Source organism: Podarcis raffonei, chromosome 3 (genome assembly GCF_027172205.1).
Source record: "Podarcis raffonei isolate rPodRaf1 chromosome 3, rPodRaf1.pri, whole genome shotgun sequence".
Classification (NCBI taxonomy): domain Eukaryota; kingdom Metazoa; phylum Chordata; class Lepidosauria; order Squamata; family Lacertidae; genus Podarcis; species Podarcis raffonei.
The window spans coordinates 86,284,523-86,311,433 of record NC_070604.1 but is presented as its reverse complement, the minus strand read 5'-3'; the positions used below and the strand labels follow the sequence as shown (position 1 = coordinate 86,311,433).

Here is a 26,911-nt window from a genome sequence, read left to right as displayed (position 1 = left end):
AGAAGGCTACAGCTGAGAAGGCTACAGAGACCCTCCTTGTCTGCTGGGACACTCGGGCCACCAGTTCTGGCCCAAGTGTGGCCACCTGAGATTGACAGACTAGTCTTGCCTGTTGCTATGCATCCATGCATGAAACATTTTCTCCAGAAGTAACTTTTACCCATGAGACATGCCTTACAAATGGAGGATGCTCTGAGGCTGGTCATCTATACACAGTACCCAGGAGATCTTGAGGTGTTATCTTGAATACTTTTCTTACCTCCCATACAGGTTTTCCTCCAGCCTCTCTCCCTGCACTGTTGGACATGATCTTCACTTGCTCACGATTTGGAGAATCAATTGATCTCCTGGTCGAAGCCAGTAGAGGGGCAATAGGAGCGAGGGAAAGCAGATAGGTGAAAAAACAAAGAAAACTGTTAGAGTAGAGAACAGAAAAGGGCAAAAAAGAGAGATGATAATCACCATAGAATAAATGCAGACATTCTTGAAGAAATCCTAGTTCTCAAGCCAAATGAGCGCAGAGCAGCTCAACACTCAGTATTGCAGGGCAGAATGTCTCAGGCTTATGCACCTAACCCAACTGTTTTCAGCTTTCTCAGGTTGTTTTATTCTGACCCATTATGCTTTCAGCTTTCATTATGCTTTCAGCTTTTGTTGAAAGAGGAATGTCTTGGGTAGAGCATCCCGAAGTTACAGTGATAGTAACAGAGCTGCTGGCTTAGCCTTGTTGCTGGAGCAGAGGCCATCTCAGTCTCCAGAGTCCACATTAGATTTGGGTGAAAGTTTCCTCAAGTTACTCACATCAAGGAAGATACGGTAATAAGTAAGTGCTAGTAAGCAAAAAAGGGGACTTCCCTTTACTTCCTAAATGTCTTTTGCCTTGACTGGTAGAGAGAAATAGATGCCACCCTCAGCACCCACACATATAGGCTGCATATTCATAACTTAAAAATCTAAACAAATGCATTGTCTGAAGGCCTACAACCTCAAAAAAATGTGATTAAACAACCATGCATAGTACCTTGTTCTGAAAGAATGAAATGGGGGGGGGGGAACATTGTTAGGGTTGCTACCTTTTCCTAGCAGTTTTGCTCCTGTGCATCTAATATCAGTAGCATGCAAAGCTTTTCCAGGCACAGTAGACTCCTCACCTGCTTAGTTTCTGTATGCCACACTCCTGTTAAAGGTGCACAGCAAAACAGAAGATGGTAGTAGTATTGTCATCAATGGCTCTGGCGTGCCCAAATTAGAGACATTTGCTAAATATAATCATTAACCAGCTCAGGATCCACCTCATGCAGAGAGACAAAAATTAGGCATTCAGCAAATACCTCAATAACTGCTGGAGCTGGGCCCAGCTCTCCTTCACATCTTGATGCTTGAGAGAGACTCGTGCTACTAGGCTGGGATGGAGGCTTGTCAACTGGGACACGGTCACATCCAGCATCTGCGTGGCAAAAAAGGCTGGCAATGAATGAGTGAGCAGGAGTGACAACTGCTCACTTGACTTAAATTAACCTGACCCATCAAGATAAACGCACCTCACTAGCTGTACAGATCATGTAGCATATGAGCAATGTGACCAGTAGCCCCTGGTTCCCTAAAACCAAGTGGTTTCCTCAGTCCCTGGTGGGCTACCATGCATCTTAATGAGTGACAAGTTGTGCATGTCTAATCTATAGACTGCCTCCAAAGAAGATCCTGAATTAGACTTTCAGCAGCAAACACATGACAATGCAGGTTTCGACTCCCTTTCTTGTGGATCATTCCTCAGCATTCAGGAGCTTCTGCTGAAAACTGAGCTTCTTTCAGAATACCAGCATGAGCACCTCACTTTGGATACAATCACTCCAGCAGTGGAGGTGTAGGACATATACCAGATGTTGGTACTTCAGCTGGATATCAGTTTTTGAGTCCAGGCCATCTTGCTTAGTTCATTATTTACAGGATGACAAGTTGCTCTCTAAACTAAGGGAGAAATGGACATGCCTACAAATCTTTTTTTTAAAAAAACTTTGCCCACCCCCCACAACTTCTTTAAGCATGCCACCAGACTGGCACGCTTTTGTGGAAGGGATTCAAGCACATACCAGAAATTTGGTTTTGTACAATTAAAGTGGATCAAAGCACTCTGCTGCTCTATCACAAATCCATTTTTTAAAAGAATCAATAATTTTTGTAGTTTGGAAAGTGGCAGGAAAATGCACTGAAAAGTGTGGGATGAACAATGTATGAACATGAATATGTATCAACACATCAGGATGAATGCAGGACAGCTGCTCATTGTTGTATAACCACCCCACAAACAAATCCAGAATCACTGGATATACTCTGACCTCTATGTAAGCAACTCAAGATGAATGCTTAATAAATAGGGCATCTGGAGGGGCTCCAAGTCATGTTCCTGGGCATTGCCCAACTTACCATGACCTGACTAGCTATATCCCTGACATCCAGGTCTGGGCTGGTTTCAGGTTCCCTCTGTTTCCCCACTCCACAGAGATTCCTCCGCTACAACAGAAACAACAGGCGTTAAGCCCCGAGACAAGTAGCAATGCAGTTCTTAGAAAGCACCCACCACCTCCTCTTAGAAACTGCTCTAGAATCTACCTTTGCATGGATGGCCCCAAGGAGCACTTCTGCTTGCTGGACGAAGGCAGCGGCTTCCAGAGCCAGCTGCAGGGTCTCATGGTGTTCCTTCAGTGTCCCCTGGAGCCGCAGCCACCTGGAAGGTAAGACGGACAGAAGGATCTTAGGAACGGGGAAGCAGCTTAGCTTGCACATCCTTGATAGTTAAAGTAAAGCAAATGCGGTCAGATGATTCCATAGCCCATCCTAATGCTGGTTATGCCCCATCTCTCTTCCCCCACCAGATCCTGCTCTAGCTCACATTTTATTGAGATGCTTGCGCCGTGCCATAATGCTCCTGCTCTCACTCTTCCCCTGCTTCTCAAGTTTGTGAGCCAGGCTGTTCATTTCCTCATGCAGGGCCTGGAACTGCTGCTCCTCCTAAGTTGGATGAGAGAGAGAGAAAAGGGGAGGAGAGGCGGGGGAGAAGAGGAATAACATAAACTTACTTTCTATAAAAGTATGACCTCATAAGAAGCTAACCGCTACTGGCATTGCCAACTGAGCCCCAGCAGAATAAACCTTGTACTCAGAAGTTGTTTTCGAAGGGAGCTTAGGAGCTCCCGATAATAATTAAGCATCAACATTTTTTTTTACAGTGCTTTCAGGTGTTCCAAGTACTTCTCATACATTATCTCAGCAATCCTTGCAACAACTATGATGCAGGCCAAGAATTATTATTCCCAAATTGCAGGGAGGAGGGGATGTAGGGCTGAGAAAACAGTAGTACTATCCAGTACAGACAAGAGACAAAATCTTCGCAGTGGCACCCGCCTTTCTGTTCTTGCAGATGGCAGCTGCAAAATGTGATGAAGGACTGCACCAGGCTACCCTCTTGCTACCCCAATAGGACCTAGGTATGAACTACAATGCCATTTATATCATCTGAGGTAGGATGCAAAGCCTAACTGCAACCACCCCAGGCACAACAACACTGTCAGAACCACACACCCCCAACACTGTACAGAGAAGACTGTAAGACTGTCACCTGTTTCAAGTCAAGGATGCGTCGGGTAAGCTGAATCTTGTCTGCATTCTCTTGTAGCAGGGCAGTTAGCAACGGTTTCTCTTCCTAGAGGGACAGATAGAAATGGTTAGAATATATGAGATATTGAAGGCACAGTGACCACAGTGTTACAATTTCATCCCAATCCTAAGAGATGCAAGTGGAGTGGTTTGGTTTTGCTTCAGAATACACAGTTAGAATCCAATTTGTAGACTAGGAGTGGGGAACCATTTTCACTCCAAAGGCAATATTCCCTCCTGGGCAGGACTAGAGGCAAAGGTAGGCAGAGCCATGGGTGTCACTCTAACCTTTGTACAATAGGCTACATTCCAGCCGTATGAAGACAGAGGATTCTACATACGCCCCTCTAACTCTCTCCATCTAGGCAAGCAAGAGTCCCAAGGGCCAAATGGAAAGGAAATTATGAAAATCAATTAATCTTGCTTCTATTTTTGTATTCAAAGTTGTTTTCCTCCTTTAAAGATTTAGGATTTCTAGGAGTTTAGAATGTCTTGTTATGGAATGGAATCTGGGGGCGAAGACAAGAGCACATGGAAATTGCTATTAGATTGCCAGTGCAGTCAGCAGACAGGGGAGAAAGCTATAGATGCCATTGGGAAATGACTACCTTAGCTCCCCATCTGCCGTAACCAACTACTGTCTAAATCTTTCTGACCTTTGCTCCAAAACCTTGGAAGATTTTCTGAATGCTTTCTTTTTAAAATGTAATCCATTGAGTTAATTCCATAGGTGGATTTCAGAAAAATCTGACCAGCTGGGGAGATCCTTCCATATATGTGTCCGGCATCTGCAGGCAAAACATAAATTCCTCTTCCCTATGGCTATTCCCTAGCTCTCATTATTATTTACCCATTCATTACATTTCTATCCCAAGGGAGATCAGGGCAGCATACAAATATATTATACATGTTGCAGAAACAGGGGAACCGAGGGTTGGCCCTGCTTTGGCACACACCTTCTGCCTGATCCAAGCTTCTAGTTGCTCAGCTTTCTGGTTGAACTCTTGTAAGTTTCTGAGTCCGCTCACTGCTTTGCTCTGATTTGCTGCCATCTGCTTCAGCAGTTGCCACTGTTCGCACAGGGTTTGTAGTCGCCTCGCTATCTCAGCACTAGAGTTTGACTGGATAGTAAGCTGGTCGCCCATCTATGGATGGGAAAGAATATAAGAACACGTGAAGAGCCCTGCTGGATCAGGATGATGCCCAATATCCTGGTCAAACAGTCGCCTGTGAGAAGCCTGCAAGCAAAACCTGAGCATATCAGCGCTTTCCTCACTTGTGATTCCCAGCAAATGGTATTCAGAGATATACTGGCACTGACCATGGAGATAGAACCCAGCCATTGTGGCTAGTAGCGACTGATAGTCTTATCCATGGGTAGGCAAACTAAGGCCCGGGGGCCAGATCCAGCCCAATCGTCTTCTGAATCCGGCCTGCAGACGGTCTGGCAATCAGCGTGTTTTTACATAAGTAGAATGTGTCCTTTTATTTAAAATGCATCTCTGGGTTATTTGTGGGGCCTGCCTGGTGTTTTTACATGAGTAGAATGTGTGTTTTTATTTAAAATGCATCTCTGGGTTATTTGTGGGGCATAGGAATTTGTTCATATATTTTTTTCAAAATATAGTCCGGCCCCTCACAAGGTCTGAGGAACAGTGGACCGGCCCCCTGCTGAAAAGTTTGCTGACCCCTGGTCTTATCCTCCACAAATTTGTCTAATCCTCTTTTAAAGCCATCCAAGTTGGTGGCCATCACTGCCTCCTATGTTTTCCCCCTAGCTCTGATAATAACCATCTTGAAGTGATGCAATCAAAACTGTGCACACTGTTCCAAATGTGCTCTCTCGGCATAGATATAACAGCGTTATGACACTGATGGTTTTGTTTTCAGTCCCTCTCCTAATGATCCCTAACATGGAATCTGCATTCCATGGAGAGGCGAGACTTAAAAGCCATCCAGTCTTGCCAGAGCACTGATTTCATGGAAACTCTAGAAATCAAGAGCACAGAAACAGGAGGAAACACAGAGATGCTGGACTACAGGAGAGGGAGCAAGGGTGAACATGATTCAGGTCTCTCTTCAGAGCCGTGCTGCTACCTAAAGAACTCAAAGCAGGGGGGAGAGGGGGCTTCCAGAGACCTTGTTGTACCTGGTTCAGTTTGATCATGGTATTCTCGAAGTCTTTCATGTCTCTTTGTAACGTCTGAGCTGCCCGCTCCCATTCCTGAATACTGCAACCATCCTTCAGGTCTCGGAGTTTCGCTCGCACCCATTTCTCTGCCTGAAACATGAAGACAAATGCCAAGATGGGAACTGGACAAGCAGCTGGGGAAAGCACTCTTTCTACTTCCATTAGGAAGTTCAAAAGTCTGATTTTGTATAGGAGAAAGGAGAGACTCTGGGCAAAATGGAGAAGATGCCTGTTCTGGCATGACATTAAAGAAAACCCAGTACAGGATTATTCCATGTAACTTCCCATTGCTACAGCATGCAATCCTGTGGAATTGCAATGTTTTTAATGATTTGTTTGTTTGTTTTAACCAAAGCTTGGGTTTGATGGTGAAGGTCTCTCTTCAATACACAGGAGAGCTGCTGCCAGCAGAGAAGACCATATTGGGCTAGATGGGCAGTCAGACCGGGTAAAAGGTGACTTCCTTCCAATATTCCCCTACAGCAGCATCCAGATGTTGTGAACAGATGGCTGCTCTGGCTGGGACTCATGAGAGTTGTGGTCCAGAACATCTGGAGGACGTCAGGTTGGCAAAGGCTGCCCTGGCATTAACCTCACCACAGATCTACCCCGGACGTTTCAGAAGTCAATCCATAGAATGGAAAAAACGCTAAGTAGATACTTCAAGCAGTGAGTGACAGAGTGGCGCAAGTGTGAATTAATTTATCTTAATTATGTAGTTACCCATACTACACTGCTCTTCAGTTACCAAGCTCATAGTCATGTCTACAGGCACTGAGACATGTTCCAGCTATATGCTTGGGATTAGCAAGAGCTGGAAAACAGGGGAGCAAAGAAGCTGCTATGTGCAGTGCAAGAGCTCAGCCTGGGTTCAGTCTGAGCTGCTCAGATTGAAGAGCCAGGAATGAATTAGCAGCTTTACAAGAGCAGGTGGAATGCAATTGGTCCCTTGTGTCACCTGGCCAATGCTAAACTCCTGAGTGCCATATGGGTAACAGGCTGCCTGTTTCTACCACCATGGCAACTAGCCACGGTGCTGCAGAAAGTAAAGTGGCTGAGTCCCATTGCTAAGAGTTCCTAGTTCAAGACACCTGGCACAGAGAGGAATGACAGCCACCTTTCTCACAGGGCTGCTGTGAAGTCACATGACAAAAGCTACATACCCAAACATTCTGATATAAAAATAATACACTTTTATTATCACCTAGATGTCCCTACACCGGGCTGAGACTGCTATTCTGTGCCCCCTTCACCTCAAAGAGATGGGAAAGAAATCAGATATCTGTGGATTGACCCCCTCTCCTCTGGTCCTTCATCCTAAAGGCAAGCTGCCAAGGATGACCTCATGCCATAACAACAGCCTCCCTCTAGCCAAGGGACCTTGTCTCCTTCCGTCTGCACGTTCCTCTCACTTTAACAGAGGAAAGACCTTTGGCAAGGAAAGGCTGCCTTCCCTTCCTTTCTACTGTAGTATGGGAAAGAAGAGAAGAACATGTTCCTGCTCTACCGAGACACTGAAGGGGATTTGTTCCTCTGCCAACCTCATTTTCTTTTACCTGCATCATGTCACAGTTGAACTGAGCTATGTGAGGGCTCCATTTGGAAAGGTCGGCCAGCCCTGGGCTGTTCTGGAGGCAAGGCTTCAGCCCTGCTACTTTGCCTGCCTGTATGTTCTTGACATTCTCCTTCCAGGGACCTGCAACAGCACAGCTTGACATCTAGGAGAGAGAAACAGAGGGAAAGAAAAAGTTTGTTTAGATTTGGTCCACGTCTGATAAAGGGGAAGCAGCAATGCCCTAATTGAGCTTCAGGGGGGTTTGGAACTAACGGCCTTGTGAAGTAAGTTAATCAACAAGATAGAGTCTTAGGCTATGTACACACTGTACCTTGAAAGCTTACTTCCACCGAAATCCTTCAGTGTTTTTGTATTATCCGTTCACTGCAAGAATCTTGTATGCAGTGAGTAAATGGTTCATCTTTCTCAGCACATATGGACAAGGCTGGTGGTATAGTTGAAGACAAAACTCTCTAGAAGTTCTTTCCTGGCACTGCTACTCGAGATCCACTAAGGTGCCAGGGATCAAGCCTAAGGCGTCATCCAAGCAAAACATAGAAGAGGAAAGGCCCTATCTTTAACTTCATCTCATCCTGCCTCTCTCAGGTTCGGCAGAAGTAAACCTATTTCTGCAAAACTCCCAGCCCTCAGGTAAAAGAGCTTCTGAACAAACAGGGAGACTTTTTGTCTGCCTGCCTTACAAATGAGCTCAGACCCTGCTCCTCAAAAGCAGTCTAGAGAGATACTTATTTTAAGTAACTCATCAAATGGGAAAAAGTCTGGATTTCTTCCAGGCTTTGTTCTTGTGGTCAGAAATGATGCAATGTTCTGTCACCACTCCAAGACCGCTAAGGTCAGCCAACTGCAGAAATGGCTTTCCTCCAAGCTCAGCCCAAGGTCCAGCTGCAAACTACCATGGAGGGCTAAATTTGTAAACAGTATCTCAAATCCCACTGCAGGAAGAGAGGTCAGTACTGGCTGCTCTTAAATGGTAGAGCATGGAAAGAGAAGCTTAACACTACTGAACTCAGAACACTGACAGCACACATACCAGAGCATTTATGAAAGATACAATTTGAGACCTTCAAGCAGAGAAGGAGTAAGTCAGGAGGGAAATAGTTCATGATGCATGAAGAGCACGACTCAGAAATATAACGATTTTAAAATTAAAGCTTGGGCGCATATTCCCAACAAAGTTCATGCTAAGGGTTGGTCTACACTGCAAACACAAGCTGGTTTCAATCCAGTTTAATGATCAGTTTCACCCCTCTCAATGATTCCTGGAGATAAGTTTCCTGTAAGGTAAAAGGTAAAGGGAACCCTGACCATTAGGTCCAGTCATGACCGACTCTGGGGTTGCAGCACTCATCTCACTTTATTGGCTGAGGGAGCTGGTGTACAGCTTCTGGGTCACGTGGCAAACCAGAGCAGCACATGGAAACGCCGTTTACCTTCCTGCCGGAGCGGTACCTATTTATCTACTTGCATTTTGATGTGCTTTCAAACTGCTAGGTTGGCAGGAGCAGGGACCGTGCAATAGGAGCTCATCCCGTTGAGGGGATTCAAACCGCCAACCTTCTGATCGGCAAGTCCTAGGCTCTGTGGCTTAACCCACAGTGCCACTTGCATCCCTAAGTTTCCTGTAAGTGTATGTAAACTAGGTGGTAGGGGGAGAGGCAAAAGCTGCTGCATTATTCTGAGTCAGACCATTGGTCCATCTTAGTTCATCACTATCTACACTGACTGGCAGCAGTTCTTCAGGGGTTCAGACAGGGGACAACCCAAGCCTTACCTGGAGGTGCCAGGGATTGAACCTGGGACCTCCTGCATGTAAAGCAGATGCTCCTCCACTGAGCTATGACTCTAGAGCAAAAGATGTCTAGCAAAGAATTCTCATCACCTCATAGAGGGCCCCCAACACTGTCCAACCAGTTGTAGTGTAGGGGCATCCAAAAAGGAGACCTGAATGAAAGCCAAGAGGTTTGGCATGGGAATGTCTCAGAATACAAATATGGAATGAAAACAGAAGAGACTGAACAGAAACAGTTCCTAGAGGACAGCAAGTGGCATAGGGTTGTCAGTAAGAACACACATATCTGCAATGGAAAAGTAGCTCCCTATCAAGACTGGGGGCAGCACAGCAGCCTCATAAATTGATCACGGCTAGACACATTACAGATTGGCTTCCATTATTCTTATTCAAGAAGGGGGAAGGGGAGCCACTGTTAAAGGGACTGGACTTTACAGCTTAGATGACTGAGTCCTTGATAATCTATAGTTGTTTATAGCCTAAGCTATCACCCTTCTAATGATGTCCTGTTCAGTTTTTGCATGATAAGCTTGTGGACATGCCCCAGGCATAACCTAATTTCCTCCCATGACATTTTCCCCAGAACTTTTTTTCATTTGCATTTCTGTCTGGCAGGATATAGCGAGGGAAGCTGGAAATGAACAAGGAAGACACTTTGCACAAGGACACAAAAAAGAGACTGTGGTGGGGCACAGCCTTTGAGAGACTGGAGGCGGGCACAATACCCTGACATTTCCCATTAGCTTGTGCCTTCAGACAAAATGGCATGCCATGTTCTCATGGCATGAGTGGTGGCCTTTCAAAGGATGCATTAGAAAGTGATGAACTGGTAATGCTTTGGTCCTTTACGCTGGATGCCAATTAGGTGAAAGAATATGCAAACTGGTACCAGGGTCTCCCAGATTACCATATTTTTTGCTCTATAAGACTCACTTTTTCCCTCCTAAAAAGTAAGGGGAAATGTGTGTACGTCTTACGGAGCGAATGCAGGCTGTGCAGCTATTCCAGAAGCCAGAACAGCAAGAGGCATTGCTGCTTTCACTGCGCAGCGATCCCTCTTGCTGTTCTGGCTTCTGGGATTCAGAATATTTTTTTTCTTGTTTTCCTCCTCCAAAAACTAGGTGCGTCTTGTGGTCTGGTGTGTCTTATAGAGCGAAAAATGCGTACATTTTTATGTACTGCACTGAAAGAACACACATCTGTACATGGAAGAGCTATGAGAGCTCCCCCTTCAGACAAGACCCCATAAACCTGGAAAGGTGGCGTGCGAATCTCTAAAGCTACAATGCTAAGCAGGCACATTGGTGATTAACTTCTACTGAACTTGGCAATATTTCTGAGCAAATGTTCTCAGGACTGCACCACAAGATATCTTCTGTTGCTACTTCTACATCACATATGAATCACTTGTGCAGCTTCTCATGGAATGTGCTCTTCCTTGGTTCAGGTAGCTTTTTGTACAAGCTTTAACAGAGCCAGAATGTACAGCTGCAACATAGGCAGCACTTAGAACAGGATGGGAAAACTGAGCTCTCCAGATACTGTTAGACTACAACTCCCATCATCCCTGGCCACTGACCCGGCTGGTTGGAACTGATGGGAGTGAGAGTCCAATGGCATCTGGAGAGCCCCATGTTCCCCATCCAAACCTCAGAATGTGTGCACCTCCACTTATATAGGTAGATAATGTACAGAGAAACTGTGGAGAGACAATTAATTTGTAAAGGCTTTTTGCACCCTTGAGATTTCAATAATCTATCGAGGAACTCAAGGAATTCTCATGGGCTCATTCCTTCCTCTTCATTTGACTGCACTGCTCTACAAGGACAAAAATGAAAGCATGAAATCCATATTCTATAATTGAGTTTGCCTTTATTTCCATTTGAAAAGACTCAAAACAGTCACCAAGGCTCACAAACAAAGGGCTTATATATTAGAGGGGGTATAAAGGCACATACCATGTGAAGAGGAGCAACTCTGCCCAATGAAGAATGGCCACTAGCCTGGGGCCTCCTAGAGTCTTGCTTTTCTTCTTCTATTTCCACCTCTTTTCTGAGAAAGACCTAAAAATAGGGGGGAAACAGATAACGGATGAGGAGAGTGCAACCTCATCCAGTTCTGAAGAATATTAGAGAATACTTGAACTGGACAACTAAGGGCTGTTCATGATGCAAAGGCAGAGCGAAGAAGAAAGGAAGCTTCTCAGGGTCAGACTTCATCACATTTGCCCAACTGCAGCATAAAGCAAGGTCTCATCCAAATTATGCTCTTAGGTGAGCATCACACACCCATGCTAGCTGGTCAACCACAATTTCAACAAAGCCTATCTGCCAGCTGCTACTGTGTCACAAATCTGCAGGCAGCCATTCCATGAGAATACAGAGCAAAGGCTCATCACTTTGCAACCCTCTTCAATCCTTTATTATATTTGGAAATACTGCCTATCCAACACTAAGTTCCACTCTCACTCTTGGAAGAACAGTGCAATGGAAGTAATACTTATTCCTATTTTACATCTGAAGTACGGAAGGTAATACGTTACTTTCCAAAGCAACCCAGCAAGTACGTGGCTGAAGTTAATATCCAAAGCCACCTCAAAAAGCATAACATTCTGGCCAATGGACTCACCTCTCTTTACATATTATTTGCTATCAAGCAGGAAAGGAAGGCAATACATTTCAGGTGTTATCTGAAGAGGCAGAAACCCTGAAGTCTAACAAAACTATACTTTCTCAGGATTCAGATCTTTATAAACACTCAGCGCTACCTATGCCAGACATTTATCCACAAAGCCTGAAATATCAAATTAAGTAATTTGAAGAAACGTTCTTCACCTATACCCAAAGACTTAGCATATGGGGTGGGGGGCAGGGGGAGGGAAGCAGGAATGAACAAATCTGGCACAGAACAGTGACAAATGTCAAATGTAACCAGGAAGGATATGGACTGCAGCGACACAGAACATTTTGTTCTCTGTATTTGTCTTCCATTAGCAGCAAAGGAAGGTACCTCTACTGTACACATTGGGCTATAAGCAATTCACACAAGTGAACAACCAATGTTATTAGAAGCAAAGGTGACATGGTGCTAGACAAAGCACCATAGGTTTCTGTGGGGGAACAGTAAATCAGCTCCCAAACACCCAACCCAAAGGTATGTAATCTACATTTTTTTGAGGGGAGACTTGCTGGAGGTGGTTGTTAGCATGCTTGTGACTGAGCTCAGCAGACTTGAAGAACTTTCTTTCGGAAGGAACAAAGGAGGAACACAGCATGGGAGCATCATCATCATCATCATCATTTATTGTGTTCCAGAGAACACAACTGCTGGTCAGAGTTCATTATTCAGAACAAAGGAGAGCAGGTGGTTTGCTACTGTGGTGGCGGCTTCTGAACCCTAAACTAGGTATATTAGGATACAGTGGTACCTTGGGTTACATACGCTTCAGGTTACATACGCTTCAGGCTACAGATTCCACTAACCCAGAAATAGTACCTCGGGTTAAGAACTTCGCTTCAGGATGAGAACAGAAATCGTGCTCCAGCGGTGCAGCAGCAGCAAGAGGCCCCATTAGCTAAAATGGTGCTTCAGGTTAAGAACGGACCTCCGGAACGAATTAAGTACTTAACCCGAGGTACCACTGTATTGACAAGCTATGGTCTGGGAATAAGAACAAAAAATAGAGGTTAAGCTTGCACTTAAGTGCACTCAAGCATGACTACATTTTAAGCACATATTAGAAGTTTATGTTGGCTTTTGGTACTGTTTATTTCCATCTTATATGAGCATTCAATATCTTGCACTTTTCTAAATAAGCTTGTTGGTTGTTTAATTATTGTTGGGCTTACAACAGCACAAATCTAAGCACATTTACTTGGAAGCAAGACCCTCTGGACTTACTTTTAACTTTTGTGAACTGCACTGCAGCCCAAGTGTCATTTACGTGCAGAGGGGTCTGGTTAGGGCAAGTTAAGTAGCTTTGAATGCCTCATTTCCAATGGGGCTCTAAAATCTCTTGAGATTTCTGGTGGATCATGCAAGTTTGGGGCTCAGTTTTGCAAGCAAAGAAATGATAGCCAAAGACAAGCTTCTTGCTGCTCAGAAGATCTTCAGTTAGCAGGAGGTGGGGGTGTTTTATAAATGTATGAATCACCATATCACAATTTCTTTGAAGTATGTACACTCCCTCTGTTCATTACTGGAGTGTACATCTGAGATCTGGCGTGGGTGGGTGTGTGGGTAAAAAAACCATTAGCTAGGCCCCTGAAGCCAGGCTACTCCTCTCCAAAACACATACGAACAAGAATATTCCACAACGGATTTTGCGATACATTTTGTTATCCAGATAAGACTTAAAGGGGCTTGAACTATCAAAGCATCCAAGAGATGAGGAGCTCAAACCAACAAATTAGACTTCCCAGCCTGGACAACTATCCTATCGGTGCATTAGGTGATGCTTTGCTCCTATCCTGTTTATGGAATGGTTGTTACTGTGTTTGGCACAGTGCCCTGTGGTCTGAGATGTTCACGGTTAAACCTGCCCACATATTCTCCACCACAACCCACTTGGCCCTTCTCCAGCCAGAGCTCAGTAATGGGAGATAAGCTTGCAGGTGACATAAGTGCTTTATTTACATACGAAGCTCCCTCAATCCATCAGCTGCAGGAAAACAAGGCTGTCAGCACAAAGATGATCTCATCCTTCCTGCAGAGCTGCTCTGCTTGGATTGCGGAGGCAGGACTCCCTCCCTCCCCTGCCATATCATCCCATCCAACAAGCAGCAGCAGCAGCCGGGAGCACATGTGAAAACAAGAAACGAGTTAGTCTTTCTGTTGATTTGGAAAGTAGAGGTTGCAACTGAGAAGTGACTGGTTGGAACCTTTGCTGGCTGGTGTGACTACACAAATGAGGGCAAATGTATGTCTATCCAAAGGAAGAACTAGCCTGGGTCCTATGAGGCTCAATGCCAGGGAAACACAGAAGGCCTTATAGACAGACTCTTGGCTGAGATGTCAAGGTCAATTTGGAGGACGCTTTCCCTGGGGCCTATGAGATAGCACAATGAGGTAATGCCTTTACCAGACACTACAGAGAACCTGACAAAATCTTGACTTCACTCAAAACCGAAATAAGCAGGGTATCCTTAGTTTATCCCATTGGGGCATGTTTCATAATTTCACAAAGCTGATGTGTCACGAGGATAGAGTTCGTCTCAGTGTTACTTCCTTCTTCTCTGAGTGTATAAAAGTTCTGCAGAGAAGTGGCTAGAAAACCGTTGCAAGTAATGCACCTTTGTAATGGGGAAATGGATCTTATGTGATCCAGAGACATCCACTTTTAAAAGGTGCTTCTATAAAGTTTGCCTAACAATGCATCTCTTCAGGGATTTGCCAGCACTTCCATGCATAGGCTTTACAAACACAGGCAGAACAACCAGCCCTCAGATCTGCTCAAAACAAGCCTAGTACTAGCATAGCAGGAATAAAGGGCATTGCTAGGATTGTGTGCGTACAAAAAACAACAACACAAGTCTGAGCAAGAAATGAAAGCAACTCTGGGTATGGTTTTTAAGCACTGGCAAATACTATGTAGAGAGACTCTGGATTACAAAAGTAGAAGGCTGCACCAGAATGCAGACTGCCTTTTCTTTCAAGCCCAGGAACCACTGCTGCAAAGAAATTCGAAGTCTTTCAGCTGAGTACCTCCAAGCCTTTACCAGCACCACTCTGCTCACTACCCCTATAAAAACCTGCCCATCATTGACATGCCTGTGGGCGAAGCATGATGGAAAAAGGAAACTTAGAGGCTTACTAAAGATATGGGAAGCCTTCCCTGGGCTTGCCGTACCATGCTCAGCTAGTTGCTTTCTCACTACATCATCCACAGGCCATCCAAAAAGGCAGATGAATCCAACAGATAAGAGATGGAATAGAAATGATATAATAGAAGGCAAGGCAGAACTAGAAATCCCTGGGCTCTGTTCCCAGTTTTGGGAAGGGTTGTATGGAAAAGCCATTGTAATCAAAATAAGGATTAAACTATCCAGGATCTACAGCTATCTCTGACAAGCAAGGCTGGTGCTGCTTCTATCGATCTATCTGCATAAAACTACCATCAGACTCTGCAAAATATGATAATGAAGGAAACTTCAGTGGTGATTCAAGGGTGGCAGGTGCTTTGTTTCATCTTATCCCTGCAGAAAAAAAGATGACATCATCATCTCCTTTGAGATTCTGAACTGTCCCTTGTTCAGAATTATTTTCTACCATGTTATGATGAGGAGTAGTTCTGCTTCCTTAGTTTCAGGCGATCAAAGCTCTCAAGATCATCTTCCTCAACAGATAAAAAGGGGGAAACTTAAGCTATGAAAAACCCTTGAGATGCATATTGACCCACACATAACCACCCCTTCTCAGAGTGTTTTCTCAGAGGATCCTGAAACCAAGGGAGAGGTCAGGCCTGATGTGACTGTAATACAGAGTGGAGCAACGCACTCTAATGTAACAAAACAAAACAAAAGTAAGACAGGGGAGGAATATAAAAGACCTTACCTTAAACTGTGCTTTCCCTGTTCTGCAGTTGTTGTTGTTGCAGTTCCTCTCACAACGGGTATGAGTTGATGTTTCCTCCCCTGGATTAGGTTCTCCGTGCCAGTTGGACAAGGTGATTTTCTTGATGGAGCGGGACAGGGAGTTGCGGTTGATGCGATCTTCATTGGTGGCCACCTCCTCAACGGGGCTGGTGCTGTCAAACCTACCCTCAGAGGACACGGGAGAAGCCTGAGCCAGATACAGAGACACACGCTCATTGAGGTTTTGGTGCAGGGCATGATTATCCAGAGCAGCTATGTCAGGACAGCTGTCTCCTGAAAAGTCCAGGGAGCACTTGGGTAGGGAAAGCTTGGTGGTAATAGTGAATGGCTGGACCTTCCTTGCTCTGCTGCCAGACATTTCTCCCCCTCGCCTTGGCCAGACAGGAGACAGGGGAAAGGGAAGGGGAGAGTGGGCCACCAGCCCTGAACTCTAACAAGAGACTATAAAAACATGGCAAAGTCACAAGAGATTCTTCTCCAGCCTCTTCCGAACCATGCAGATGCAGAATTTGCCCTGTTGGGTTCAGTCCTCCTGGGAACTCTCTCAGAAGTTAAGCTTGCTCGGAAATGTCTGACGGAAGGGGACTTCCAGTCTTCTTCAGCTTCCAGGCCTGAGAAATCACGCTGCTACCACCACGCCAGGCCTCTGGTCAGCAATGGTGGTGTTGCTTTGCTTCCCCATCCGTAATTCTCCACCAGCAACCAAAAGACCATGAGTGTGGGGTTGTGGGTGGGAGCTTGGTCCTGGCTTCAAAGCGAAGAGGAGAAAAGCATTCAGCGAGGCTTGAAGCTGGAAGCGTTTTGTCTGGGGGTGGATCTTGAGAAATGAGATCAGAAATTAAATCTTCTTCCTTGGGAGGGCTGGAGTTGCTGATTGCTCCCTGATTGCTCTCCCTCTCCTTTGGCAGGCGGAGAGCAGCTCCTTCTCCACACGCACTCACCCAGAAGCTAAAAATGTCCCTTCAGATGCTGGAGAGAGAGAGAGAGAAATTGGCTGCAGCGCGGGGTGAACTCGGTTTCCTCCTCGCTCTTTGGGGTGCTGCTCCACTTCGAAAGTCTCTGCATGAGTGGCGGCGGCGGCGGCGAGGACGACAGGTGGTGGCGGTGGGGCTACCTACCTGCAAAGTTGGGGGCTTCTGCTGCTGCCGCCCCTTCTCCTTGGCGTCTCCCTGCAGAGCTCGCCTCAGGCGTCGTCCACCTTCTTGCGCAGGTTGAGGACGCAGAGGAGGCAGGTGAGGAGCGCCTCGCGGGACTGCCGGGAAGTCAGGCGGGCCCCCAGGCGCCGGAGCAGCGGCAGGAGGCGCTGGCGAGCCACCAGCAGCAGGCGAGTCAGCAGGGTGCGCAGAAGCAGGAGGGCGAGCAGCGGGGCGGGCATGCTGCGCTCCGGGCGCTCGGCGGGGATCTGCGAGGGGAGGCACAGAGACACACACCGCGGTCAGAGCAGCCGCGGCACGGAAAGGCGCGCATCCTGCTCGGTGGCCGAAAGCAAGAGGGGAAGCGAGGGAGGGAGGGAAGGAGCGCGCCCCCACCACCACCCACCCACCCAGGGTTCAAGCGGGCCTGTTTCCTTTTCTCCCTTTCCCTCCTGGCCCCGTCTTCACTTCTCTCCCACTCCCGGTCCCGGTTCCAGTCCCGATATTTAGCCCAGCCCTTCAGGCAGGGAGTTCTTTAGCATGAGGTAATGCGGCTTGGGCAAAGGGGAAAAGACGGCTTCCAAAAAAACGCGCAGCCTTCCTCCCTCCTGGGGGTGGAGGTCGGCCGCTTCCCGGAGGAGGTTCGGGGTGCAGTTGGGGGAAAGGAGCGCGGATTGAGGAGGGGAGAAGAGGGACGCCTCCGAGACAAGGCAACGAAGGGGCGCACCCATCCCGTCGCGCGCCGTGCGGGAAGGGACTCCGGCAGCAGCTGGAACGAACCGCGCCTCTCCGGCGCCTTTGAACGGCCGCGCGACAGAAATCCAACAGGTGAAGCTATTCCCAGCGCGAGGCAGCCGCACTGAGGAACGTAACGCTTGCTGGATTTCTGCCCGTGGGGAGGCTGAACAGGAGCCGCCTCAGCGCCTCACTCAGACGCGCACGCCGCTACAGCTCGCGCTCTCTTTTTCGGGTTAGTTGCAAGCAGCCTGAGGGAATTAGTTGCAAGCAACCTGCGAGCCACGGAAGAAAAGGATGGGGCAAACTCCCCCCCCCTTTTTTTGCAATCTCATGCGTATGCTTGAAGTGCATTTTCCCTTTTAAAGCGTGCGCGCATGTTCGCCTAAAGTGAAGCTATAAAATTGCGCGGGAAGTAATGTAACCAGGCCACCAGCCCCTTGATAGCTAGAGGAAGGGGTTATAGAAGGGAACTGCGCGCGGGAAGGTTCTTCGCTTTCCCGCCTCCTGTCCTATCGGAGGAACCCCACGAGCCCGCTTCCCTTGCTTATTGCTGCGCGTCCTCTCCTGCCGCCTAGCGCGCGGGCCGCTGTAATCTAGGGGAAGGGAGAGCGGGCGGAGGGGAGAGGAGCGTTCCCTGCAAGTGCCCAGAGTTGTCTTAGCAACTGAGCGCGTCGAAGGCGATGATGCAATTGAATTCCACAAGGATAGGCTCAAAGCGCGGGGACTCGGAAAGGAAACTTCCCCGGGCGCTATGGCAACGGAGAACACGGACTCCAGCAACCTCCGGGCAGGGGAGGCGGGTCTAGAGTGCTGGACGGCAAGAGGCTGGGACGGAGTCCGGATCGCTGATTGTCGCTTGCTCCCGGCCTGGCCGAGGATCCGCACTCCCTTCTGCGGCGCTCCGGCCCTTTTCAGGGGCTGCTGTTGCGGAGCCGCAGCCCAATGCGCGCTGAGCGCAGCGTGATGGGGGGGGGGCGCGTTTCTCAGTATTTGCTCTTCAGACAACTGGGCAGAAGACACTTCTCTGGAGTAATGTCAACTGCGGCTTGTATTATACATTTATTTATGAGCTAAACAAGCTATAGCTAAGGGCCCCACTCTCTTGGGGGCCCCCAAAAAAATTAAACAGCCTTCTTTGCACGTGCAATTAGAAACACGAATTTATAGGCATGTGCGTAGGGCCAAATTAAGACCTCCAGAGGCCCTAAGCACTAAAAAAAGTATGGTGCCCTGCCCCCACGTAATTCAAAATAAAACCAGTACTAAACTAGTTTTTAAAGAAGGCATAGATTTATTGCAACACATGGCAGATACGATTTCCTGGCATGAGTGCTCTTTTAAGTGTTAAGACAGACACGATTGTGCCGTGAACACATATTTATAGCCATCAAGTTTGTGCTTGTGTAGATTTCACATTTAAAGCTCCACATGCTTGGGTTAGGCGAGTGTACATGATCTCCTCCCTTCCCCTCATGCATCCAAAGTAATGTCTGAACACCATGACAACTGGGGTTTTTGTTTTGTGTATTGCAATTGGCTGAACATATGAACGTTCCCATAGTGAAAAACCTACAAGTGTGATTAAAGCATCATACGTGTCACATGGAGACAGTAGAAAGTGGGACTGCACCCACTGGCACCCCTTCCTTATGCATGTTTGACAAAACCCATGGAAAGCCATGCTACGGAACAGTTGCAGGCTCTTTGCACAGTCAAAGAATACAGATTCACACATACAACAACTATGATGCTGCTTTGTAAATATGTTTGCTACTTCAAAACTTAATGCCAAATTTGAAGGGGCAGGGTGTGGGCAGGGAGGCTGCTCCCCCCCCCCAATAAATAAAATCAATAAATACTTAAATACTTAAATAACAGGTTCTGGCCCCCTAACAAAAGCCTCCCCCCCCAACAAAAATCCTGGATGCACCCATGGGGCAGGGCAGGAAAAGAAGGTGGTCTCACTGCAGTCAGCATAATTTGTGAAGAGCCCTATTGTTGCATACAGAAATCTGTGGACAAGGTGCACATAAATTCCTACACAGGATGCTTCAGTTGCCTGCGTAGGGGAAGATCTTTCTGCAATAGTCATTGACAGGGAGTAACATTTAAATTAAGGATGGATGGGGACCCTCCAGATGTTATTGGACTTCCCTCAGCCCCAGGTTGGCCAATAGTCAGTGACAAGGCGAGTTGCAACCCCACATCCCTGGTCAAAAGTCACTGGAAAAAAAATATTGTTTCACTGTAACCAGAGTACCGCTACAGCTGTTTCTGCACCAGACAGGGAAACATCTTGCTTTTATTAGGAAATTCTGTCCGACATCCTGACTATGTTTCAACAACAAAAGAATTCCACCTTGAATGTGATTAATATATATATTGTTATGAGCTTGTGAGTGCTAGACACTTCTAAATTCATGGAATCAGTAAGTTTTAGAATTTAATTAAAGGCCTCTAACTCCAGGAAATTGCCAGATCACTATAATCCTGGGATTCAGCAAAGTGTTAGAATCTAATGAAGCCTTGGGGTGTTAAACTCAGTGACATATTACTTTAATCCCTCAATTTAGCAAGTGCTAAAAGCTAATTCAGACAGGGAAGCCTCCTGGTTGATGAGCCCTTAAGACAACCAAGGATCAAAAGGGTCTTGGTGAGAGATTGAAGGAGTGAGGACTTTCCTTCGACAGATAAAGCCAGAACTTGTAGAGGTTAGAGTTAGGAGTTATGTGTCCAGAAGAAGCAAAGCAGCAGATAGAGCACGATGGCTTATTCAGGGCTAAAGCTATGGAAGAAGCAAAACTCTCTTGGGATGTTTATGCTGTGAACCTTCCATCATAGGCTCAGGTTGTACATATGTGTAAATAAACCATATATCATGAAGACACCTCAGTCTCCACTGTGCCTCATTTCCAAAAGGAAACACATATCCTGGATGAGTGGCTGGAGCCCCTGGAATCCCACACTGCTCAGAGCTTGGAAAGGCGTGCAACAATGTAATAACATAACACAATAAAACTAATTGGAAACTATTACAGTAAGCCACATGGGTTGCTTGTGGGAAGACCCATCATGATGGGTGGTGCCGGGGGGGGGGGCAAGCATTCTCCCCCCAAAATGAGCTCAACCCTACCTTGTCCCTCTATTGCTGGACTTCTGCCTGTAACATATACGTTTGGTTTTCTTTCAGAGATGATGATGATGATGATGATAATAATAATAATAATAATAATAATAATAATAATAATTATTTATACCCACCCATCTGGCCGAGTTTCCCCAGCCACTCTGGGTGGCTTCCAATCGAGTGTTAAAAACAATACAGCATTAAATATTAAATATTAAAAGTTTCCCTAAACAGGGCTGCCTTCAGATGTCTTTTAAAGATAAGATAATAGCTGCTTAACGCGTGGGACGTACAATCACAGAACTGCAGAGTTGGAAGGGAAGAGTCATCTAGTCCAACTCCCTGCAATGCAAGAATCTCAACTAGCACATCTATGACAGATGACCTATAAATCACTCGCTTGTAAATATACTTTGCCCCTTCTGTGTGCCTCATCCCCTTTTTTCTGGTGCCGCCCACTGGGACCAATTGTCTGTATGTTAGATAAAGCTAGTAGTGATAATGTGTTTCTTTTTTCCATTTCACTGTAGCATGTCTAATGACATAATGGTAGCCAGATCAAGGGCTTTTTGTATAGGAATTCCAAATTGGAATTTTGTGACAAAAGGAGATGTCAGTTTGTTTCCAATCTAGCTATGCAGTCTACAATTGTTCACTTGCTTTTTTGCAGGGAATCCAGATGATTCTGCATTCAATTTCGCCACACCCCCATGTTGTCCTTCCAACTATATTCAACTTGATTTGTGCTTATCGTTTTCATGGTTAAAGGGCACTTGTAGCATCGGTCTATCCAGTGCAGACAGGCAAAATACCGCTGAGGTTTTCCAGGGCTATTGTGTCTTTAATTAGACACCATTTTGTGGTGTCTGCCTCTGATTGCTTCCTGTTCAGTGCAGCAAGCCATTGCTGATGAATTGACCCATTCTTAGCTTGTTCTTGCTTTCCACTCCCCTTAATTACTGGTTTCCTTTCATTATTTTACTTTGTCTTTCTGAAAATGCACAATTTTGAAACAAAAGTGCAGGGGAAAATGAGAGAAAACCAGTAATTAACATCTGACCATAAGGAAAAGGAATTGCTCTATTTAAAGAACAGTTAAGGAAAGAAATCATCTGCAATACTGTGACCGCACTGAACAGGAAGCACTTGGAGACTGAGGCTAGAAGGAGGCAGATTCTCAGTAAAATTTGCAAGAGCTCTTTCTTCAACAGGATTGGTTAGTATAGAGCTTGCCAACCTTTTTGGGCCGATAGGCACATTTGCAAACTGTTCTGGCCTGGGCTAGGGGAGAGCCCATGAGCCTCAGGGGCAAGATGGGTCAGTTTGACTGCAGAAAGCCTTGCATCCCTTGCTCTCTTATTTTTTTGTATTCTTATTATTTAACAAAATTTATCTACTGCTTGATTGTAATAAAGCCTCAAAGTGATTTACAAGAAACAAACTAAAGCATTAAAATGACAAAAAAAATACTGTTAAAAACAGGTTGTTGTTTTTAAAAATTGAAAGCTAAACTCAACAGTAAGCTAAACACAGATTAAAACACATGCAGCTTCTACATGTTTCGATAGGCTTTCCTATACAAAAATGTTAAAGCAGGTACTGAAAACATTATACAGAGGACGCTCGGGTTGCGTTCGCAACGCACAGCATCTGCAACCCGCAGCGCTGCATTTGCGGACGCACGGGTCGCAATTTGGCGCTTCTGCACATGTGCAAAGCGTGATTTAGCACTCATGCACAAGTGCCAAAACCTGGAAGTAACCCGTTCCAGTACTTCCGGGTTCGGCGCGGTGCGCAACCCGAAGCGTTTGTAACCCGAGGTATGACTGTACAGCAAAAGTGTCTGCTTGATGTCAACAGACAGGGAGTTCCAAAGTGTAAGTACTGTTGTATTGTGGGCATATATGGAGTAAGTTGCTCATGCATGTAAACTGGTCCCAAGCTGTTAGTGGCTTTATATACTAACAGCAACACCTTGAATTTGGCCCAATAACACATCAGCAAGCAAAGCAGTTCTCTGAGCAGAGGTGTTTATGTGCTGACAGGGTTTCATTCCTGCTGGTAGTTGTGCTCACACCCTCCAACATTTCTCTGATGAAAATAGGGATGTCCTATTCCATTGTTGTTATTGTTATACTATTTATACCCCACCCATCTGACTGGGTTGCCCCAGTCACTCCAACATATATATGTATATATAAATTAAACATTTTTTAAAAGTCTCTATACAGGATTGCCTTCAGATGGCTCGGGGCTCAGGTAACTCCATACCCTCCAACATTTCTCTGTTGAAAATAGGGACATCCTAAGGAAAAGCAAGACATTGCAGGATCAAATCAGAAACCGGGATGGCTTCTGTAAATCTGTGGCTGTCCCTGGAAACTAGGGGCACTTGGAGGGTCTGCTGTGCTGCTGCATTCTGCACTAACTGCAGCTACCAGATCAGGTTAGGAGATGCCCTGCAGAGAGAGTATTGCAGTAATTCAACATTTAAGTCTCCAATGCTTGAACTACTGTGGCCAAGCAAGCTCTCCAGGAACAGCCACAGTTGTCATACCAGTCGCAGCTGCCAAAATACATTTCTAGCCACTGAGGCTACCTAATCCTCTCCATCCACATAGGTTTGTATTTGTTCACGTCAAAATTATAGCACCTCTCAAGCAGAAAGGTAGACTAATCAAGATATCATTTGCCATCCAGATCATGCAAATAATGGCCTTAAAACTGCATAGTTTAAGCACACTCTCTTTTGGAGATGATATTCTACAGTTCAGGCTCAGCTTATCATGACTTAAGTCCCCTAATTGTTTACAGACTGATTGACCTCTAAGGGCTTGTTCACATGAAAGCAGCCACTCGCCTCCCTCTTCTGCCCTGGTTAATTGACTGAAATGTCTGGGTGATTCTGTGGGACAGGATATATCACATAAAGTCTTACCACAAGCCCAGGAACTGTTTTCCACAGATAGGAAGAGTTGTCCTTTTTGGTTTGCAATGGTATGAAAGCTAGGAAAGCAAGAAAAAGGTTCTCATAAAACATCTGCCAAAACAGATGGTAGGGAATAAATTGGCATTCCTATCATCTGGAAATATGGGCCTGATTTATTGTCACCAGTGGGCCCCATAACAATTACAATTGTAAGGTCAAATCTAAAGCTTAGCTACCCTGCCAAGATTGCCATCAGAGGTTCTGAAATTCTTTGAATAAACTTTTTAATTTATCACCAAACAGCAGCATGGAAAGCCATTTTAGGACTCAGCTATATAGCTGCAAATAAAACGTTTTAAATGTGTTGTAAAGAGCCATATACAAATGTGACACTAAATGGCTACAGTGAGCTATGCCAAATTTAATGTATTTTTCAAAATGTTTTTTTAAAAAGCATTTTCACAGCTTTTTTATATGTGTGCAGATTCCAACTTAGCCAAGGGACACTCGTGTTTTAAATGTTATGTGTAAAGACAAACTTGTGGATTGTCTTTGAACTGTTAATAAATTAATCAACCTATTAAATAATTACATTATCTTCATGCAGATAGCTTGTGAATGTTTGATAACATTTCTGTATTAGATTGATATTTTGTAAGTGGCCCAGGAACTGTTACTGATGGACAGCCACATAAATGTAATAAACAATTATAATGGTTTTCTCAATTAATACATCTTAAAGGCATGTCTAATTCAAAAGCTGTTCAAAGTTTACTACACTAGTTACCCTGTTTGTAAAGCACAGCTTGAAATCATGTGATGAAAAACTACACTTTAAATACAATATATCAAGACATCAATCAGACTGTTTATGATTCCTTTAATCCCTACATTTTCCCCAACAATATCCTTTTAAGCTTCCACTTTAGCAGCTTTCCTATCCTACCCCCTTTCCACCCTACCCCTTAATTTTCACCTGCTGTTTCCTTTATTCTTTATCAAAATCTTTGCAAGAGCAGAGGCAAAACACTCAGTTTCAGTACACACTTTCCTTTATTTAGGTTAAGAGAAATCTAGAGTTGAGAGAAAGAAGAAGAAATTGTACATCTTCACATATTCTCCTCCCCCCGCCATTAAAAAAAAAATCCTCCCCAAACTATAATATTTTTGTGCAATCCTCCATCATAGAAATAGAAAACCAGCTCAGTTTTAAGCTGGAATGGCCAGCAGGTAAGGACTGTAGTAGTCCATGACTAGCTCTTCCCCTTCTTCTTACATTTTCCATAAGAACGTGGAACAGGAAGCTTGGATGCTCCTGTTGACCTTCAGAGGTCATCTCTGCCATGGGATGGGAACACATCCCTGACTAGTAGAGTTCCCAGAAGACAGCTCTACAAATGCGTAACCACAGAAGCTCTTACTGTCTCCTTCCTCGGTCTCCTCTTCCAGAATAGCAGAGCGGTCCTGTATCAAGGCCAGCCTTCAGGTTTCTGCACTACCTCTGGCAAAATGACTCGCCTGCAGCAGCACCACGATTATGCCCAGACAATGAGGGACACATTTCTTTCTTTTTTAAAAAAGACTCCTCCTTGTCAGCTGTCCTTTAAACTCTATACCCATACCCAGCTCTGTCTCTCGCAACAAACAAGGGAGAGGGGGGGGGGAGAAGGACACATGGTCATTGTAAGGGATCTCTGCCAACCCTGTGACCCCCCCCATCTGTTAGGGTGACAATGTTGGTGCTTGCAACATGCAGACGGGGCTAACTGGGGGAAAGGGATGGGGCTAAGGGAAAGGATCACAGCATCTGTGCTGCACAATCATAAGATCTGGCACAAGTAGCATCTGTTGAAAAGCCCTGTTCAAACTCTGAGCAGGCAACTAGCTTAAACACACAGCTCCACGACGGTTTGCCTGGATTGCTAATGAGATTCACTTCATTTCCTCAAGGAACCAAAGAATGTAGACACACGTTATTGTATAGCAGGGGGAAAGAGAGGGTGGCCTTAATAATAATAATAATAATAATAATAATAATAATAATAATAATAATAATAATGTAAAGGTAAAGGTACCCCTGCCCGTACGGGCCAGTCGTGACCGACTCTAGGGTTGTGTGCTCATCTCACTTAAGAGGCCGGGAGCCGGCGCCGTCCGAAGACACTTCCGGGTCACGTGGCCAGCGTGACGAAGCTGCACTGGTGAGCCAGCACCAGTGCCGCACACGGAAACGCCGTTTACCTTCCCGCTATAAAGCGGTACCTATTTATCTACTTGCACTTAAGGGTGCTTTCGAACTGCTAGGTGGGCAGGAGCTGGGACCGAACGACGGGAGCTCACCCCGCTGCGGGGATTCGAACCGCCGACCTTACGATCAGCAAGTCCTATGCACTGAGGTTTTACCCACAGCGCCACCCGCGTCCCTCAATAATAATAATAATAATAATTTATTATATTATTAATATTATTATATTATTAATATAATAATAATAATAATTTCTTTATACCCACCCACTCTGGGTGGCTTACAAAAAAAATATTAAAATACTGTAATACATCAAACATTAAAAGCTTCTCTAAACAGGGCTGCCTTCAGATGTCTTCTAAAAGTCTGGTAGTTGTTGTTCTCTTTGACATCTGGCGGGAGGGCATTCCACAGGGAGGGCGCCACTACCGAGAAGGCCCTCTGCCTGGTTCCCTGTAACTTGGCTTCTTGCAGGGAGGGAACCGCCAGAAGGCCCTGGGTGCTGGACCTCAGTGTCTGCGTAGAACGATGGGGGTGGAGACGCTCCTTCAGATATACTGGACTGAGGCCGTTTAGGGCTTTAAAGGTTAGCACCAACACTTTGAATTGTGCTCGGAAACGTACTGGGAGCCAATGTAGGTCTTTCAAGACCAGTGTTATATGGTATTGGCAGCCACTCCCAGTCACCAGTCTAGCTGCCGCATTCTGGATTAGTTGTAGTTTCCGGGTCACCTTCAAAGGTAGCCCCACGTAGAGCGCATTGCAGTAGTCCAAGCGGGAGATAACCAGAGCATGCACCACTCTGGCGAGGCAGTCCGCAGGCAGAGTCCTCTAGCACCCAGTGAGTTCCCACTCTCCAAAGGCACTGGGGGGGTGGGGGGGTAGGGGATAGAATGCCTTTTCAGTGTCCACCCAGGCACGGCTGGCCCATTCATG

General features: G+C 45.8%; 1 protein-coding gene across 5 annotated transcripts in view; it reads right to left on the bottom strand.

Moving 5' to 3' along the window:
* Window positions 1-16,976, bottom strand: part of LOC128410983 (uncharacterized) — a 43,106-nt gene extending 26,130 nt beyond the window's left edge. For 4 of the 5 annotated variants that reach the window (XM_053382892.1, XM_053382893.1, XM_053382896.1 and 1 more), the window contains exons 1-11: window positions 15,763-16,976; window positions 11,169-11,273; window positions 7,402-7,563; window positions 5,804-5,935; window positions 4,611-4,799; window positions 3,617-3,700; window positions 2,891-3,009; window positions 2,611-2,725; window positions 2,425-2,511; window positions 1,332-1,447; window positions 260-347 (exon numbers count right to left, since the gene is read on the bottom strand). In XM_053382892.1, the coding sequence (XP_053238867.1) occupies window positions 260-347; window positions 1,332-1,447; window positions 2,425-2,511; window positions 2,611-2,725; window positions 2,891-3,009; window positions 3,617-3,700; window positions 4,611-4,799; window positions 5,804-5,935; window positions 7,402-7,563; window positions 11,169-11,273; window positions 15,763-16,161 (1,596 nt within the window). In that variant the 5' untranslated portion in view covers window positions 16,162-16,976. The remainder of the gene's footprint in view (window positions 1-259; window positions 348-1,331; window positions 1,448-2,424; window positions 2,512-2,610; window positions 2,726-2,890; window positions 3,010-3,616; window positions 3,701-4,610; window positions 4,800-5,803; window positions 5,936-7,401; window positions 7,564-11,168; window positions 11,274-15,762) is intronic. The other variant, XM_053382895.1, reaches the window with a different exon arrangement.
* Between the last annotated feature and the right edge of the window lie 9,935 nt (window positions 16,977-26,911).